Below are 18,682 nucleotides of genomic sequence, written 5' to 3' on the forward strand. Positions count from 1 at the left end.
ACCGGATTCGTAAACGCCCCTGATTGGCCATCGTGTTCACGGCTCAAAGCGTCACATTTTTAAAATATCAGTACCGATTGGTACCGAAGTCGGTACTTTTGACAACTCTATGTAACTCAATTAACAACCATGTAACTAGCAGAGGAAACACAGGCAAACAGGAACAAAATAGAACCAAACTAAAACACAATGACACTAAACATAACCTTAAATTTAGAGTATATGAGGGTATATTACATCTAAACTTCATTCTTTCATCAAGGCAATCAGTAAAAAATACAAGACCAGCTAACAAAAATATGTTCTATTAGCTTAATTTACTATTATTTCTGAATGTTATTTTCTCTTCATTCTGATAAAACAACCAAGTAGCAATGTTTAAGAAACGTTAAATTAACGTGAAACTCAAATGTTCTGGAAAAATGTTCCATGAATGATGTTCTTTTGAGAAGAACGTTCTACTGAGAGAACTTTGCCAGAATGTTAGTGAGTTCTTAGAATGTTCCATGTTACCTTAATGCTGTAAGCCTCACTTCTGATATGTGGGCATCAATGCAAATGGATACAAAATATTATAATGACCAGCTGTCCACAGTATTACTTAGGCTGTAGCTATCATTTACTGTATTTTACATGAAGTGAGTTAGTTTGCATTGTGTGTGTGTGTGTGTTTGAACTTTGTTATAGTTTACATGGATAATGCTTGATTTGAAAGGCATGTTAGCTCTGTTACACTTTTTGGTTTGATTATTCTTTTAAATCCAAAATGGCACCTCAGCAATCCAAATACCCTGCCATTCTAGACAGTGCAGTGCTTTGTATTCTCTCTCTCTTCTTTAATATTTTTTATCTTTTATCATTTGTTATGCAATTCTGCCTTCTCAAGCCCTTGTGAGAGAATATTCTCACACACAGAAATAATAGTAGATTAAATGTCCACCAGCATAGTCATGTTCACAGACATTTTCACTATATTTTTTGATCACACATAAACCTACATGAACTAGGCATAGGAATAGGTCTAAACAGTGTGTAAATGTGTTCCTTTAGCTCAAACATGGCACCAACAAAGCCCATGTTATAGGTTTAATCCAAAGGGAATGCATAACTCAATTAAATGTACATGTACCTTGAATGCAATGGTCCCTTTGGATATATGCCTACCAAATGAAAAAATGCCTATTAATAAGGCTTTGTGTTGTTAATTGAAGGTTGATTATAATAGCCTAAAAAGCTAATGCTATTCTTTCATACAGTTGCCCACACAGCATCATATCGGTTAGATACATTTATTGTACAGTGTTTTTAAAGTATAAACTGACTGTTGTATTAGCTCTAACCCCAGAAACTCTGGGTCTGGTGGCATTAATGAGATGCTTTGACCGGCCTTTAACCACCAGATGGCGATAATGTGCAACATTTTGACAAGATTTGAAAGTGCTGTTTTTGCCATTATTGAGCATCAGCCTAACAACTTCCTGCAAGGGCACAAACTCCCCCCCTCCTCTTTTAGATGTCTTTTTATAACCGAGGCTCCTCTCCTCAAATTCAAATAGATCAATGAAATAAACAGTTCATCAGAATCAAAATCAAATCTCCAAAGGGCCTTTCCAATCCAATCAGAATCCTTGCCCATCCTATTCATGCTTCCTAATCGCATGCTTTCCCAGCATAATACAATGAAGAGTGATGATTTAGTTATTCATTGCAAAATAGCTGTGGATGTAAGAGATTATGAAAGATGCTGTTCTTATATGGAAATTTAAAATGGCAAATTGGGAAACAAATAAGATCCTTAGTGAGATTACTGGAATTGGAGTTGGTGAAGGGAATAGAGGAGTCCTTTATAAAACAGCAGAAAATGTTATAGGTTAAAATCTAAGTAAATATGGGTTTTTTCTGGAAATTATTTTTGACTGCGCAGCGAGTTGTGTTGACAGAGTTTAGCAATTTGAAGAAGTGAAAACTTGAAAAATGAAGTTGTGTGAACAACAGCATCCGTGTCGATCCAAGCACATGCACACTTTGGACAGAGCGGTAAAAATGTGATTAAGGTTTACATGCCTGTTTATTGCGATTAAAATTGGCATACGCCACATAGTTTAATGTGAATACGGTTACTACGATTATGAGCTTAATTGCATTAGTTTGATCGAAGTATTGCATTGACACAAGGTAAAGTTTAACAGCAAAATATTGCAAAAATCCCATTATAATCCCATTATGAAGGTGCATGTAAATGCACTCTATATCTATCCTGGTGTTTGCAGTCATTCTTTGTCAGATCGTTGTTGGTGCGTGTCTGTCGTGTTCTTTGCCGTCTAGTGTCTAGTTCCAGTTTGTTTGTCTCTTGTTCATGTTGGATCACTCCTGGAATCTCTCTGGATTTACCGCTGTCTGTGCCACCAGCCCACTGCCATCCACTCAGTCAGTACAACAGTCAGGTTTCAGAAGTAAAAACTCGGTTTTTCTCCATAGGGAAAATTTTTAACTGTAACATTTAAAGACAGACCTGTTGTGAGCTTTGAGGTAGTTAATAAGTGGTATATACTTGTGTTTAAGCCAATTGCTCACATTATTTTAACTTGTTTTTTAATAAATCCTGTTTAACTGTGGAATTTGTGGTGAAAAACTGTACCAATAATACTGTACAGAAAATTCTTGCAATCACAGAGTTGTGGCGAGCACCATCCATGAATGCAATTGAGTCACTCTTAAAATACTTAAAGGTGTGGATGATCAGCTTTTCTGAAGACTTGATTGTGTTCATGCATCGTTTTTTTAAAAAACACATTATTTTTCACATATTTTAACTTTATTCAACATTGCTGTTTCCGTTCTCCTAAAAGGCTCTGTTGAGTTCCTGCTTCTATGAAGCCCCTCCCTCACAAATACACAATGGGCTCAGATTGGTTAGCTGGCCCAGTGTGTTGTGATTCGTTAACCGCCTAGTGCACGTTGTCCAGAAATGTCACGCCCCTTACCATTGCGGGTTGTATGTTATATGTGCACCGTGTATTGTAATCAATGCCGTTAATATTGCCTTATCAATTTGAGTCTGAGAGACCCAGAGAATATGCACGGCTCTTACAGGATGTTTGTTTGTTTGTAGTTGTCTCATACTTTTTAGATACGCTGTTATTTGTAAACACTACTGCTGTTTGTTTATGATTTAATATACATTTTAATATTTATCCTTAATAAAGCTTTAGTACAGCATAATGCATGATTGCGTTGTAGCATTTTTGTAGAGTAATTGTTTAATTTTTAACAGTAAAAAGTGTTTGTCTATTAACAAAAAAAGAGAGAAAATGGTCTTTTATTTGTAAATTTTGACAATTTTTATGTAAAAATCCTACTAAAATTATAACAATGCAAATCATTACCCCTTTAATGTTGCTTTTTTGTGTTTTTCTTTCAGTGTTGTGTGGTGTTTGCATCCCTTGAATCCATTAACTCAAACATTTATTGTCCTGTGGTGAACTTTTCATTCAGACCTCACTGCTCCACTTTCAGAAAGCCCAAAGTATACTTCGGCACGCACTGTCCGTGTGACGTAATTTTCATCATCAGGAGGTTCCGTGGACTTCCGTGTGCACTGTTCGTGTGCAGCCCATGTGTCCGTGTACATCAGCACATGTGCGAGTGACTTCAGTCCACTAGATAGTGCACACGTGCCGAAAGTATCTTTTCGTGCTCATGGCTAAAGGAGTATACTTTGAAAGGCTTGCATACTCAACTATTTACGAGACAGAGCGGAGCACCGAAAATGAAGTATATCCGGGCCTTAATTCCTTATGCACTCGATTCTGGGAGTGAAATCTCTGAGCATGTGCAGTTCTGGACAGTTGTTTTCATCAAACATTTTCTCCTGTATCCACTTCGAGGCATTTCTGTGAGTTGGGAGTCCCCACGGAGAGATAAGCCTCTCTACAGTCAGGGGCCACGTTATGGGGACCTACACACACATACGCAAGCCCAGCAGATGGGGAGCCTTTTGTGGCCTAATTGTGCAACTTGGCTCTACTCCCAGACTGAACCCTGAAAAGAAAACATCTCATGTGAAGAGAATGTGTTCTCCTCCGAGCCAACAAAACATTTGCACAGATTGCTCTGTTTTCTGAGGGGGAAAAGATAATGCTAGTCTTTTTTATAACACCCTCTTTATATCTTTAAACACACTTAACCTAAAACCATGGCGTTAAATTACAGTATGGTGCGGCTTTCTGTCTGTGGAAGCCTTGCTGCATTACAGGAGTCATTTTTCAAGCGTCCTCTATTCTCTGTGATATCAGTGAGAAATCAGAGAGCAGTTGTGAGATTCAGAGAGGAGAGATGGGGAATCACAGTGAAGCTGGCTGTTAAGGATAGCACCAACCTGCACTTAAATCTCTTGTAAATATAATATCTATCCCTCATCACTTTAATAATGCGTTTTAGGGCGTTTTCACACCTGTAGATCATTTGCTTTGTTCCGAAACAGATATTAAAATTGTTACAATGTTGCAATTTCTTCTTGGTTCAGTTCCATTTCACAAGGCAACATTGCTGTTTTCACACCTGGCTCGTTTGTTTCAGAACTTACCAAATATTCTTCCTTAGTTTGATTCGTTTATGCATACGGTCATGAAAAAGAAAGTACAACCTTTTAAATTCTATAGTTTTATGTATAAGGACATAAAAAAAAAGTTGCAAAGTTGCATCTTCTGAACAAACCACAAGACTTCTGGAACAATGTCCTTTGGACAGACGAGACCAAAGTGCAGATGTTTGGCCTTAATGCACAGCGCCATGTTTGGGGAAAAGCAAGGTGAAAGATGAAGATGGGACGCATCATGAGTGATGTTCCTGGGTTCATCGGGTATTTCGGGTCTTTCAGCATCATCACCCAGATGACCCAGCTGGGGGTGATCAAGCCCCTACCCGTGTCCCAGCAGAGCTTGGCCACGGATCACCCCTTTTCATTCACAGCTATCTTGAAGCTTTCTGCAGCCTCTGTTGCAAGTCTGGTGGTTGCTTTCCTCTGAGGCCCACTCAACCCTCAGCGCAGTGAATGCTCTGTAGAGAGAGCGGCCAGCAGAGCCCCTGCATCCACCCTCCACAGGGTGACCGCAAGCTCTCCAATCCCTCTCTCGGCACTGATCAATCACACCTTTGTACCTGGTGCTTTTCCTTTTGAATGCCTCTTCCCTTCGCTCTTCCCATGGCGCAAGCTGTTTTGAGACCTCAGATAGAATGATGTCATGTTGCAAAGATGTTACTGCGATGTGTGGTGGGAATTTCAGCTGCTTCTGTAAGTCAACCAAAAGCTGCCCGTCCCGTGCTGTATGAAGAAGGCCTGCTGGAGCTTTGTGCTGCAGTGTTGGCTGCTCTCCTTCCTTCACAAACCGTATTTCCTTCCTAGCTCGGTGCTCTCAATGGCCCAGGAGACACTCTCCGCTAGTGCCTTTAGAACATGGTCATGCCGCCAGTGGTAGTGGCCATCCCCAAGAGCCTTTGGGAAGGAGCTCAGGATGTGTTCTTGTGACCCATTTCCATTGCAGAGGGAGCAGGAGGGAGTATCAGCTTTGCCCCAGAGCTGGAGGTTCGCTGGGCTTGGTAAGACATCATAGACAGCATGGATTAAAGGGTACATAACACACAGTTTCAGCCAATCTCATGTTAATCTTGAGTACATATAGAGTAGTAGTGCATCCTTCATATCTCCAAAAAGTCTTTAGTTTGATCAGATTTATAAAAGAAAGTTATGCTGTACCGAGACTTTCTGAAAACAGCCGAGCTCCTGGAGGCGTGCCGTGTGAGCGGAGCTAAAGAGTGACGAACGCGCAGCTTTTGTGTAGCGAAGCTATCAATGGTCAGCTATACAAATGTATTTAAACACACACAATACACCATTGCATTATCCCTGGATAACTTTTGATTCATTATACGTTTGTGTTGTTTACATGATATGCACTTACGTGCCGACTGCCAACAAAACAGACATTTGAAGCAGTTTTACTCTCCACCTGCGGTTCTGACTCATGACCGGGATCATTACTTTCAGTTTCAAATGATCTGTAAATCCAGCGCTGAACTGGACCTTGTTTATAAAACCATAAGCAAAGCATCGATACTGAGGGCTTGAGCACGGAAAACATGAGATTCTCCATTCATTTTAACCAATAAAAAAGTGATTGCAACTTTAAGACACGACTTCCTACATCACTGACTACCCTTATTTTGATAGTTAATTTAAGGTGGTTTCTATCGTTATTTTAATGACAAATGCTCTTCCACAAACCAGTCCGCACCACGGCCTTGTGCCTTAGCCTGGACTCTGCTGCCTCCAGCTCCCGTGCGGCTCTCCACTTTCTGCCAGTACCTCAAGCAGCTTTCTGAGACTCTTCACTGGCTTCTCACTAACAGATGGAATTGGGTTGCCCTCCAGAATGAAGCGGGAAAAAATATCAGCACAAACACCTCATATACCAACTGTGTCAGGCACAGTGGTGGAGGTTTGATGATTTGGGATTATTTTGCAGCTAAAGGACCTGGACATCTTGAGTCAACCATGAACTCCTCTGCATACCAAAGTATACTGGGGTCAAATGTGAGGCCATCTGTCCGACAGCTAAAGCTTTGGCTGAAATTGGATCATGCAACAGGACTATGATCCCAAGCACTCCAGCAAATCTACAACACAATGGATGAAAAAGAAAAAAAATCAAGATGTTGCACTAGCCCAGTCAAGGTCCGGACATCAACCTGATTAAAATGCTGTGGTGGGACCTTAAGAGTGCTATGCATGAACAAATAACACTAAAAAACTAAAAAAAGAAAAAAAAAGCAACGCTGTAAAGAACAGTGGGCCAAAATCCCTCCACAACGACATGAAGGACTGATCAAGTCATAGAGAAAATTATTCAAGTTATTGCTGCTAAGCAATTAAATCATAGGTTGTACTTAGTTTGTCACCCATGGCTTCTCCATTTTGGCTTTATTTTGGTTAAATAAATATTGACATGGTGTAATATGTCATGTCGTTCATCAGAGGTTGTATTTACCTAATTTTAAGACCTGCTAATGACCAGATGATTTTTATTATGTCCTGATAGGTAAAACCATAGAAATTTAAAAAGGTATACTTTTTCATGACTGTATATGAACCAAAACTGCTCAAAGCTCAAAATGTAACATAATGAACCTCACTGGTTCTTGCTGAAGCTCAAATGTGCGTAACGCAAGAATGAACCTTTCTCAGGAGTACATAAAAAGCAGACTGAAAGTATACTTTACTTTTACACTAAAAATAAGATACTAATAGCACATTTGAATAAACTTATTTTTCGTAAGTGAAGTGCTATAGACAGTAAATGAATAAATAAATATGTATAAACGTGACAACATATTTTGGAAAAAAAAAGCTCCAATGTTTCATATGTGGCCATTTTATTGTTGAAAGGCATATGTTGCAGTGCAAACAGTCTTTGGCAAAAAACAAAACAAAAAACAAACAATCATTTTGACCACTAGTTAGAGCGTGTTCAGTCTCGCAGGGCAGTGCATTTCCATGGCAGGTGGGCACAGTTTGGTTTGGGGGAGGATCTTCAAGAGGTTGTTAGATCATTAAGGAAGGAAGGAAGGCTGTTTGGGAGTAATAAAACACTGACACAGAGTCACATAACAGAGATAAAAATGTTGAACGCAGGTCAAACATGGTAAAACAAATAACACTCAGCTGCTCTCACCACTATCACAGTCACTTTCCCAATCACTAACCACCAGAACTGTACAAGCAAACAGTGATTCTGATGTCCTGTTACGCTGATGATGTTCAATCAGGATACAGTGGAATGTTTTGAGGAGAGACGCATGGTTCAGACGCCAAAAAAACTTCTTACTAGTCCTCTAAACAAAACTTTGTCACTATAATACAGTATGGGGGAACTTTACATTCAGCAAAAGAAGTGTTGTAGGATTCCTGGAGTCTAGTTTATACATATATATAAAAACTACTACCACTAATAATAATAATATATACAGTATAGACACTACTGGTCAAAAGTTTAGAATAAAGATTTTTTTTTTAGTTTTTATATTTTTGACAGAAGGCTCATATGCTTACCAAGGCTGCATTTAAAAATACAGTAAAACAGCACTATTGTGAAATATTATGACTATTTAATAGAACCGTTTCCTATTTCAGTATAATTTATTCCAGTGATCAAAGCTGAATTTTCAGCATCAGTCTTCAGTGTCACGTGATCCTTCAGAAATCATTCTATAATGTACAACTGATTTCTATTTAAAATAAATGCTGTCTTAACTTTCTATTCATCAAAGAATCCTGAAAAAAAGACAAAAATACTGATAACAAGAATTTGAGCACCAATTATAACGGAGCAGTAAATCAGCATATTAGAATGATTTCTGAAGAATCATGGGGAATAAATTACATTGTTTTTGCTTTAATATATTTGTAATTTTTAAATTGTAATGATATTTCACAATATTACTGTTTTTACTGTATTTTGATTAAATAAATTCAGCCTTGGTGAGCAGAAGAGACTCACTTTTGAATGGTAGTTAACAACTAAACTAGTTTTTCTACAGCATCAAAGCAAACGTCGAGTCTTTAAGCTAAACTGAACGTGACAAATACTGTGCGTGTGAAAATAATACAATAAGAAAACACACAGAAAGCACTGAAGTCCTCGCTGCTTCAAACCAAAGACTCTTATGAACCAGTTTAAATGCTACAGTATTATTTAGTGATTACTCAAGGCACTAAAACGAATCATTAATGGAATCAGAATCATAAATGCAATTCCCATCTCCAAATATTTCTCTTTTGCTGGATCAAAGCGTCAGCTGAACGAGAGAAGTGTGTATGGTACGAGTGATGTATTGTGATGAGGCACAACGGTTTACATCTCTGAACACTGTTTGAAAAGAAAGGAAACGTCTGGACCTTCATTCATGACAAGGTTATAAATACTGTGCTGGTAGAACAGAGTTTTGTAGAAAAGTACAGTAACACTTCAGAAGAGAGGCTGACTTCAGCTCAGTGCTGCGCTTCCCAAACGCTTCACCTCGGTCGCTCCCAAACCAAAAACATCAATAACAGCTTTCTGTCAAGATAAAGCAAAGAACGCCCAAAGTTCAGGTCTCAGAAAACCCGCAGTTGCCAAGGGAAACAAACATTTGGTGATCAGTAGAGTTTTTTTCCCCATTGCAAAGATTGTTTTCAAGGTATTCACATTTTTCTTCACATGAGAGGAAGATACAAAGCGGGAACTAATGTTCTACATGTGTCCAGAATATCATACTATGCACAATAAACAAAGTAAAAGCACAAGTAACGTTTAAAATTTCTTAAGCGTAACTACAAAACGACAAGTTTTCGCTCAAATGTGGATTTAAAAAGCACATAATGAGTGTATATACTGTATGATGCATTGCATATTGCAAAATTAAATGCATAAAACAACACTCGTAAGACTCGGGTAAATCGCTGACATGATAGCACCAGTTATGCAGCATCTCCAGCCTGAGAATGCTTCTTCCATTAAACAACCAGAAATGGGAAACTCGGGTCCTGGAAAGACGTTGCGCTGCAGAGTTCAGCTCCACACACTCAAAAAATATTTAGGCCTAAATTTAGGATTTATGTATTTGAATTGCACATAAAATTTCCATTCATTTGGATTACACAGTTTTAACATAAACTCATGAACTTAATGTGATGCATATTTGTCAGTCATACATTCCGCATCCAAAAAATCACGGCAAAGTTTATTAAGTACTTGCATTTATTTGATTTTATTTAAATAATCATATTTTTGAAATACATTCATTCAGATTGATTAGAAGCACCATAAATCTGCTTAAAATATGGCTAGCTGTGGAACAATCAATATTCAGTTAGTTTAAATGTATGAGATTTATTGATGATAAACCTGGTTATTGGGTATTTAAACACATTCACTTTATTAGTACTATTGCAGAAATCTTACCCGTTTCATGCATGACTGACAAATATGCATTGCATTACGTTTAATACTTTATGTTAAAACTCTGTTATCCAAATGGATGGAATTTTTATATGCAATTCAATGACATAAATCTTAAATCTAGGCCTAAATATTTTTCGAGTGCCCCTGCCTGTAATTTTCAAGTAATCCTGAAGACTTTGGCTTTTTCAGGCATGTTTGATTAGGGATGAAGCTTGAACTGAAATGCAGGACACCGTTCCTCCAGGACCGAAGTCGCCCATCTCTGGTCTTGTAAATGAACACCTTGGGTAGTTGTCTCCCAGTTAACAGGCCTGAGGAGGAAAACAGGGTCCCACATTCATCTGTTCAAATACTTTTTAAGGCAGTGTATTTTTGGTTCTTTGTAGTGGGTGTCTGAGGATATGCGAACAAACAAACCAATACATGACAAACAACAGAAAAACCCTGAAACACAACTATAGACCAAATGGAGGCATGAGCTCAAGGTCACATGGGTTAAGTGTCCTGAGGTTATACGCGATGCTCTGTATCCTGCGGTTGTGACGGCTGGATGAGGCACACGGGGCAGCACGAGCCTGTGGGCGTCACAGGATTCAGACATGCTGCCGGCGGACACTTTTCCACGAAACACGTCACCTGGGCCCCCTGACAAAGACAGACACAGGAACAACTGAGAACTGAAAACACCGTTTGGCTGGTAACTTGAATAGAAAATGCAACATGCATGGATTAAATCGTTTTTTCATTTTTTTCTGCAGGAAATGTGAATACATTTTTGGTCACCCTTTGCAGGAATGTAATGTAAAGTGGTACAGTGGTATCTATGGGTACAATATGCCATAGTTTATAGTTTTTTATCAAGTAAAAGGCCTTTAGTAAAACTGTACAAATGCCCCTCTTCAGCTCGTGGTTCACGCATTTGCTGAGAAATCTTTACTGATTTTTATATAGTAAACGTAAGAATAACTTTTATATTGTTAATAATATTTCAAGATTGATTACCCATACATCATTCTTCAGAAAATATCATGTTCAAATGTGAGTCTCAAATATGATCATCATCTTTTGAGGAAGGTTTATTTGTTCATCTCTCAATCATCATTGTATTGCATTGCATTATATGTTTTAAAACTACAGAGATTTGATCATAAAACTAGGGCTGGGCGATACAGCTAAAAAATGTATCATATAATGTTTCATATTGCTAGGTATCGATAATTATTGAAAAAAGTTTAATAAAAATTTTTTCAAAAAAAGGACAGTAGAAAAAAAGTTTGAATTTAACCAATGCATTTTTAATTAAGGCAAACAACAAATAATTTTAATTAAAAAATAAAATGTAAACAAATCTTTCCTATATTTTATATGAAGATTAAATAAATAAGCGTTAAAGAAACTTAGAGCTGCACAATTCTGGATAAACTAAGAAACTTTTTTGTTTTGTCGAACTAAGATCACGATTCTGAATGACAACTAAACTAAATAACGTAATTTATTACCAGAGGTTCTGACAAAATATGAATTGCTGCAGTCTATTTTAAAATGTATTTTATTTGAATTAATTATTTAAAAAAAAATCTGTTTGGATGTACAACTCAATAACTCACTCATAAATACTCGTTTCATTTAACATATAAAGTAAGCATTCTGGTACACTCCCAAAAGAAAATAAATGGAAATAAACAACATTTGATTCAAGTAAACAAACAAACAAAAAACATTTATTGACACTAGGACTGGCCATTGACACAAATTTTACAATTGGATTCGATTTTGATTCAGAAATTTGCGATTTGATTTCGATTTGATTACCTTCAATTCAATAATGATTAATTTGGGGTCTACATGGCAAATTTCCTCAAAGAAAAAAATCTCTCTCAAATAATGCTGTAAACTACACAGGGAACCACAGCTGGTACATCATTATAATATTAAAGGTTAAAATTAATTGATTTGTAAGCTACTTGCATATAAATTACATATAAATATGTTTTTATAATAACGTTATAATCAATTTTTAATGACATAATTATGTTTCTACTCGTTTTTAATATCGGCCTAAACATTTAAATGGTGGCATAAAACGGTTTTATACATTCATTATTGAAGCACATGTTAAGTACATGAAAATGCAATGTCCTGTAGTCACAGTGGATATATATCAAAATGGGGAGAAATTTGCAATGATGTATCCAGCGACCCTAAGGACTGAGACTAGCGACGGGACATAAACACTTCGCTTGCCCAAAAGAAGCCTTGAAGTATGTCACTGAAATGGGACAGTAATGGGACAGATCCTTAAAGTGAGATCTGATGTTTTATAGTAGTCCTGATTTCATTAATATGTCTTGAGTCATTGTAAACGGTATTTTGTTTTGAGGTCATGCATTTTGACCAGAGATTGAACATTTTGTGGCGATGGTGTTTCACCTGCAAGCAAGTCATGGATCGTCAAGTTGTTGTTGATGAAAGGACATTTCTTAATAATGACGTGACAATTCTGCGCTCTGTTCTCGTTCAAGCGCAGTTCATTTTGTTAAAATTGGAAAATGGGAAAATTTGTGCATGTACGATTATAATCGCAATTTTTTATTTTTATATATATATATATATATATATATATATATATATATATATATATATTAGGGGTGTGACTAATATGTGACGAGATTTCTCGTCGAGGCGAAAAGTAGTCTCGTGATGTTGTTGCCATGACAGAGTGTTAGGATGATTGGGAAAGAATATGCCACCGCTACGTTTACATTACGCCTCCACTGTCGTTTTGCTTTGTATTTAAATAAAAAACATTTAATTCAGTTGGATAACGGTTGCCGCCGCTCCATATTTACAGAGTTACGCGCAATCGCTAAAAGTGAAAGTAAACGCGAGCGCACATTCAAACGCGATTTCAATACCCGCATTTTGAAAGCGGCTCCTTGATGAATGCAAATATCTCTCAATATGAAAGCTATTTTGGGCTGGGCAGTGTAGTTGTAACCATCTCTTAGCTCTGTATCAAAGAAAAAATTGGTCTTATTTGCACTTTTGAATATTGAGAGAGTGCGATTATGGTTGCACTTACTGTAAAGTGTTACCATAAAAACAAATAACAGTTTCTCTTAATCTTATTAAGCACAAACAATAAGGTTTCATTTGTTAACATTAGTTAATGCACTGTGAACTATCATGAACTAACAATGAATGACTATTTTTATTAACTAACATAAACAAAGATTAATAAATACTGTAGCAAATATATTGCTCATTGTTAGTTGATGTTGGTTAATACATTAATGTTAATAAATGAGACCTTATTGTAAAGTGTTAACATTTTTATTTATACTGTTTTTATTTCTGTGATCAGTTTGTGGAGAGGAGTTCAGTTAGGAGGTCAAAAGTTGTAGAAGCTCATAAATCATGTACAGTAAGGTCTGAAGAGACTGAAATCATACAGAAGAGAAGTCAGTCAGTTGAGTTTGTGGCAAAACCTTTTACAGTACTTGAGTATTGTTGTCTTTTACTGCATATGATAATTCATAGTAAGAAAGTAGAACTGAAATGACATTCATTACGAGATGATTAGTTAAAACATTTCAAATACACCTGCAGAATATTTTTTCTAGTCATGTATTTCGCCATTGAGGATTTCTTAAAAATAGTGTGTAAAAATCTTGTCTCGTCTCGTCTCGTGAACTCAATCTCGAGTCTCGTCTCGTCTCGTGAGATACCCGTCTCGTCACACCCCTAATATATATATATATTTTATGAAAGCTGGTACTGAACCTATCTAGAGTATTGCGTCTCCACCACATGGAATGTAAAAGGGTTAGGACATCCAATTAAAAGAAGGAAGGTTATGTCTAAACTAAGGGTGGAGAAATATGATGTTGTGTTTCTTCAAGAAATTCATCTCTTACAGAGGGAAGCAGAGAAGTTACTGGGGGGTTGGATGGGGAAGTTATTTTATAATGTGGGTACAAGTAATAATAGTAAGCAGCTACAATTTAAAAGTATAAAGCAAATTAAAGACAAATAAGGAAGAATTCTTATTATACTGGCAGAAGTGCAAGAGCAGAAAATAATATTAGCCAATGTTTATGCACCAAATACAGATGATTCTACTTTTTCATTAATTTAAGCTGGGCAGTGTGATATTATTTTAGGCGGGGATCTGAATCTGGTGCTTGACTCAGTGCTTGACCGGAACAATTTAATGAAGAGTAAAATGCCCAAAGCTTATGTGAAATTACAAAATATGTGTAAATCTTTTGGGCTAGGAGATATCTGGCTATATTCTAGAATTGATTACTTTTTGGTATCAAAGTCTCTCATTTATGGTTCTACTTGTTCTATTGGCACCATTATAATGTCAGATCATGCTTGGGTTAGTATGGAAATTAGCCCACGTCAGGCTATTCAGCATTGTTACAGATGAAGATTTAATTCTTCACTTTTACAAAGATCAGAGTTTAAGGAGGCATTAAAAACTCAAATCAAAATTTACGAAGAGACAAATCTGGCAGCTGTGCCCTCGGCAGGAATCGCTTGGGAATCTTTGAAGGCAGTGTTAAGGGGTTATATTATACAGTATGCTTCGTATTCTAAAAGATGTAACAGAGAACCTGGCTAATTTGGAAAGAGAGTGAATTGGAGATGATGAAAAAGACTACTTATGAAGGCCTGAGATATTTAACTCAGTTAAAATATAAGTACAATTGATATATTATCCAAGAAGGTGGAGTTTGGGTTATTCAGGGCAATACAGAAATATTTTGAATCTGGTGACAAAGCAGGCAAGTTTCTTGCAAACTATATTAAACAAAATGAAATGTCATCTCTAATTCCCTCTATTAAGTCTGCTGAAGGAATAATTGTTACCAAGTTAGAGGATATTAATGAAGTTTTTAGGAAATACTTGTGAGGCAGGGGATAGAGATATAAGGGATTTTTTGGACTCACTGAATTTACCCAAGCTGACAGAGGAACAGAAAAACGAACTTGACTCTCCTATTACAATTGAAGAAATTATAGAAGTAATCAGGTCCTCACCCTCCTCTAAGTTTCTGGGGCCAGATGGATTTACTGCAGAGTTTTTAAGTGTTATGAACTTGAGGTATCTCCACTGCTGCTGAATTTGTATAATGAGGCAAAGGAGAAAGAAGAGCTACCATCTACATTGATGCAGGCATTAATTACTCTTATCCTTAAAAGGGACAAGGACCCGGCTGATTGTAAGACATATTGTCCAATTTCTTTAATTCCTGTGGATGTTAAAATACTTTCTAAAATTTTGGCAAACAGGTTGGACAGGGATATTACCTCTTTAGTGCATGGGGATCAGGAGGGTTTTATACATGGCAGAAAAGGGGCAGATAATATTAGGAGACTTATTAGTTGTACCAGTCACTGAAGACGATGAGAGGTTCTTCCAAGGTTTTTTTCTCCATTTTAACACCTATTTAACACTTATTAGTATTATGTGGTCAATGGCTGACACCGATGGTCCAGTGGCAGCAATCTCATTGGATGCGGAAAAAGCATTTGACTGTGTTGAGTGGGAGTACTTATTTGAGACATTAAAATTTTTGGGGTTTGGAAACGTTTTTCTAAAATGGATACGGTTACTGTATACGCGACCCCAAGGTGAAGTACAGACTAATGGACAAATTTCTTCTTATTTTGCGCTGGCAAGAGGGAACCGTCAAGGATCTCCATTATCTCCGTTGCTGTTTTCCCTGGCTTTAGAACCTCTGGCAGCAGCTATAAGAGAAGGTACAAGCTTTCCTGGGGTTTCTGTGGAGAGATCAGTCCATAAACTGATGCTATATGCAGATGACATATTGTTGTTTGTCTCAGAGCCTCAAAAGTCAGTGTCATGTTTGTTGGAGATTATTAATTCATTTTCTAAGCTTTCTGGTTACAAAGTTTACTGGTCAAAGTCTGAAGATCTTCCTTGGACATTCCTATGTCATTTTTCCAGCCCGCTCCCTTTCAGTGGCCCAAACAAGTCATGAGATACCCTGATATTCTCTTCCCTCATAAACTAAAGGATTTAGTAAGAGTGAATTTAGAACCATTACTACAAAACATTTCAAATGATGTAGGGAGATGGTCATCACTAGATTTGTCTCTTTGGGGTGAGGTGAATGTTCTATAAAATGAACTGCCAAAAGTCAATTAATTTTCAATTAATTATTTACTTCAGTCAATCCCAGTAGAGATTCCTCTGCAATATTTTAAACAGTTTGATAAGCTAACCAATCATTTCTTTGGAATAATAAGCGCCCATGGTTGCATATGAGTAAGCTGCAACAGCCGGTTGACAAAGAAGGACTGGGGCTTCCTAAACTTTTGTTTTATTATTACGCCTTCAGCCTGAGACATTTGGCTCATTGGTCCGTCCCCCCAGAGAGGGCCCTACCTTGGTTTAATGTTGAACGAGATATCCTACCTCCCCTTCCACCACTGCAACGCTTGTCCATTAAGACACCTCAGAAAGTGCAGTCTCACCCAATAATATCTCATCTCCAATCAAGTTTGGAAGAGAATAAGGAAAAATGTTTAAGTTTAACCCCTTCTTGAACACAGCTTCAAGTATCTGGTTGAATCCTAAATTGTGTATCGGAAAGTCAACTTTTTTTCTGGAAGGAATGGATGGAGAACGGATATCTTGAAGTTAGGGGATGTGTTTGAGAATGACACTTTGAAATCATTTAGCCAATTAACACAAACTTTTGGCCTTAATAAAATACAATTTTGGAGATATTTACAGATTAGACATCTATTATGTGGGACTTTTAGGTACTGGTAGTAAAGCTCCAGGAGAGGATAATATTTTGTCTATAATTCTAACAGCTTATGGTGGAGGAACATGAGGTTTCAGTATATTACAGATGGTTAATGGACAAGGTAGGTTATAGTTTCCATTCTGCACTTAAAATGGTCTGGAGCAAGGACTTAAATTGTACATTTAGTGATGAACATTGGATTCAAATCTGTCAAAATTGTAAAGTAATGTCAAGAAATCTTGGAGTATGACTTGGAGTAAAACTCAAAATATTAAATCGTTTTTATTGGACCCTGAGCAGGCTTTTCAGGCTTGGTCTGAAGGACTCTGCTGAATGCTGGAGATGTGAGAGCGAAGACGGAGACCTGATGCATGCTCTGTGGTCCTGTGCTAAAATACAGGAATTTTGATTAAGGTTCATAACTATATTCAAGATGTGTCAGGATGCTGCTTTTCATTTTGCCCAAGTATTTACATCTTTTATTAAGTGCTGATGTTGAGATGACAGAGTGGATTCAAATAAGTATTATGATAGGGAGATAAATTATTATGAGGGGATGGCGGTCAAGCAGGTTCACCATCTTTTCAAGAATGGGTTGCAGAACTGGGAAAGGCGGCAGAATATGAAAAAATGTCACACAGATTGCTCGAAAAAACAGAGGTTTACGAGAGAAGGTGGGGTAGATATTTGGCATTTCTTGAGGATCTCTAAAGTCCTTGTGGTGAGAGACATTGTAAGAATGTAAATGATTTATTTTGTTATTTTGTGTGCTTTCTTTCTCTTTTTTTTAATTTCAAGTTGATTGTATTTATTTGTGTCTGTTAGATCTACAATAGCAATCTACAAATAATTGTACCTGACACGCTGTTTGGGTGGGCTAGGGGGAGGGGTTTACAAAACATTTAATTATCTGTAAATTGAATATATTGTTTGCCCATTGAAGGAAATAAAAAGTATGAATCATAAAAAAAAAAAAAAAAAGATTAAAGTCTCCCAGACTTCTACACAGTATTTGTGGTGCGCTGGTGTTTCCGTGCACTGATGAACTTACTTTACACTGACATGTGGTGCAGGGGTTCTTCTTCCAGCTCTCTCCATCTACCCGCTCTCTCCCATCCTCATCTGCGCAGTCTGTCCTGCTCAGACGGACCTTCAAGTCTTTTTATCTGTCAGTTTCAACAGAGAGAAAAATTTATCCAAGGTCGAAAACAATACTGTATCAACACCAGCGCAGAAAACAGCGTCTTCTCGACATGTCGACAACACAAACCGAACTCTTCCAGGCCTCAGCTACAACTAGAGTGTTTGAGGGCGAGCCAAAGTAGACGTTGTTTGCAGGCAGCCAGTGAAAACCATAGGCTGGTATTACGCAAATTTGTTACAAACTTACTTGGTTGAGCAGAAGGTAAAACTCGAATTACCGACGGCTCGTTTCAGGCTGTTCAGAACTGCTTCTTTCTTTTAGGAGACCATAACTTCATTTATCTGCACTTTGATCTTTTAGACTCTGCAGACTGTTTACATTCACAAACATCTATATTACACACCACATAAAAGATAATATCTGAGAAAAGCATAATAGGGGTACTTTAAAGGAATAGTTCAGCAGAAAAATGAAAATTATGTCATAATTTCTGTGGAACACAAATGCAGTAAATTTTAAGATTGTGATCTTCATTTTATAAAGGGGCACGGGAGCTTTCACTTTCACTTTGCTTTTCACTATCTCAACTGTTTTACAATAACTTTGATACGTTTGATATACTGATATTCTTCCTCTGTATTGAAAATAATGATTTGTTTACTTTTGTTATGTTTCAAACATTAACTCACACTATATATATATAAAACAAATCCACCTAATTTAAAGGGTTAGTTCACCCAAAAATGAAAATG

At 37.1% G+C, this 18,682-nt stretch overlaps 1 protein-coding gene across 1 annotated transcript in view; it reads right to left on the bottom strand.

Annotated features, from left to right (window-relative positions):
- Window positions 1-7,414: 7,414 nt before the first annotated feature.
- The window catches only part of LOC125268262 (peroxidasin), a 77,424-nt gene continuing 66,156 nt past the window's right edge, over window positions 7,415-18,682 (bottom strand). The window contains 3 exon segments of the mRNA XM_048190324.1: window positions 7,415-10,643; window positions 17,838-17,933; window positions 17,935-17,952. Coding sequence (XP_048046281.1) covers window positions 10,509-10,643; window positions 17,838-17,933; window positions 17,935-17,952 — 249 coding nt within the window. The 3' untranslated portion in view covers window positions 7,415-10,508.

This window comes from Megalobrama amblycephala, linkage group LG5, assembly GCF_018812025.1.
Source record: "Megalobrama amblycephala isolate DHTTF-2021 linkage group LG5, ASM1881202v1, whole genome shotgun sequence".
Taxonomy (NCBI): Eukaryota; Metazoa; Chordata; class Actinopteri; order Cypriniformes; family Xenocyprididae; genus Megalobrama; species Megalobrama amblycephala.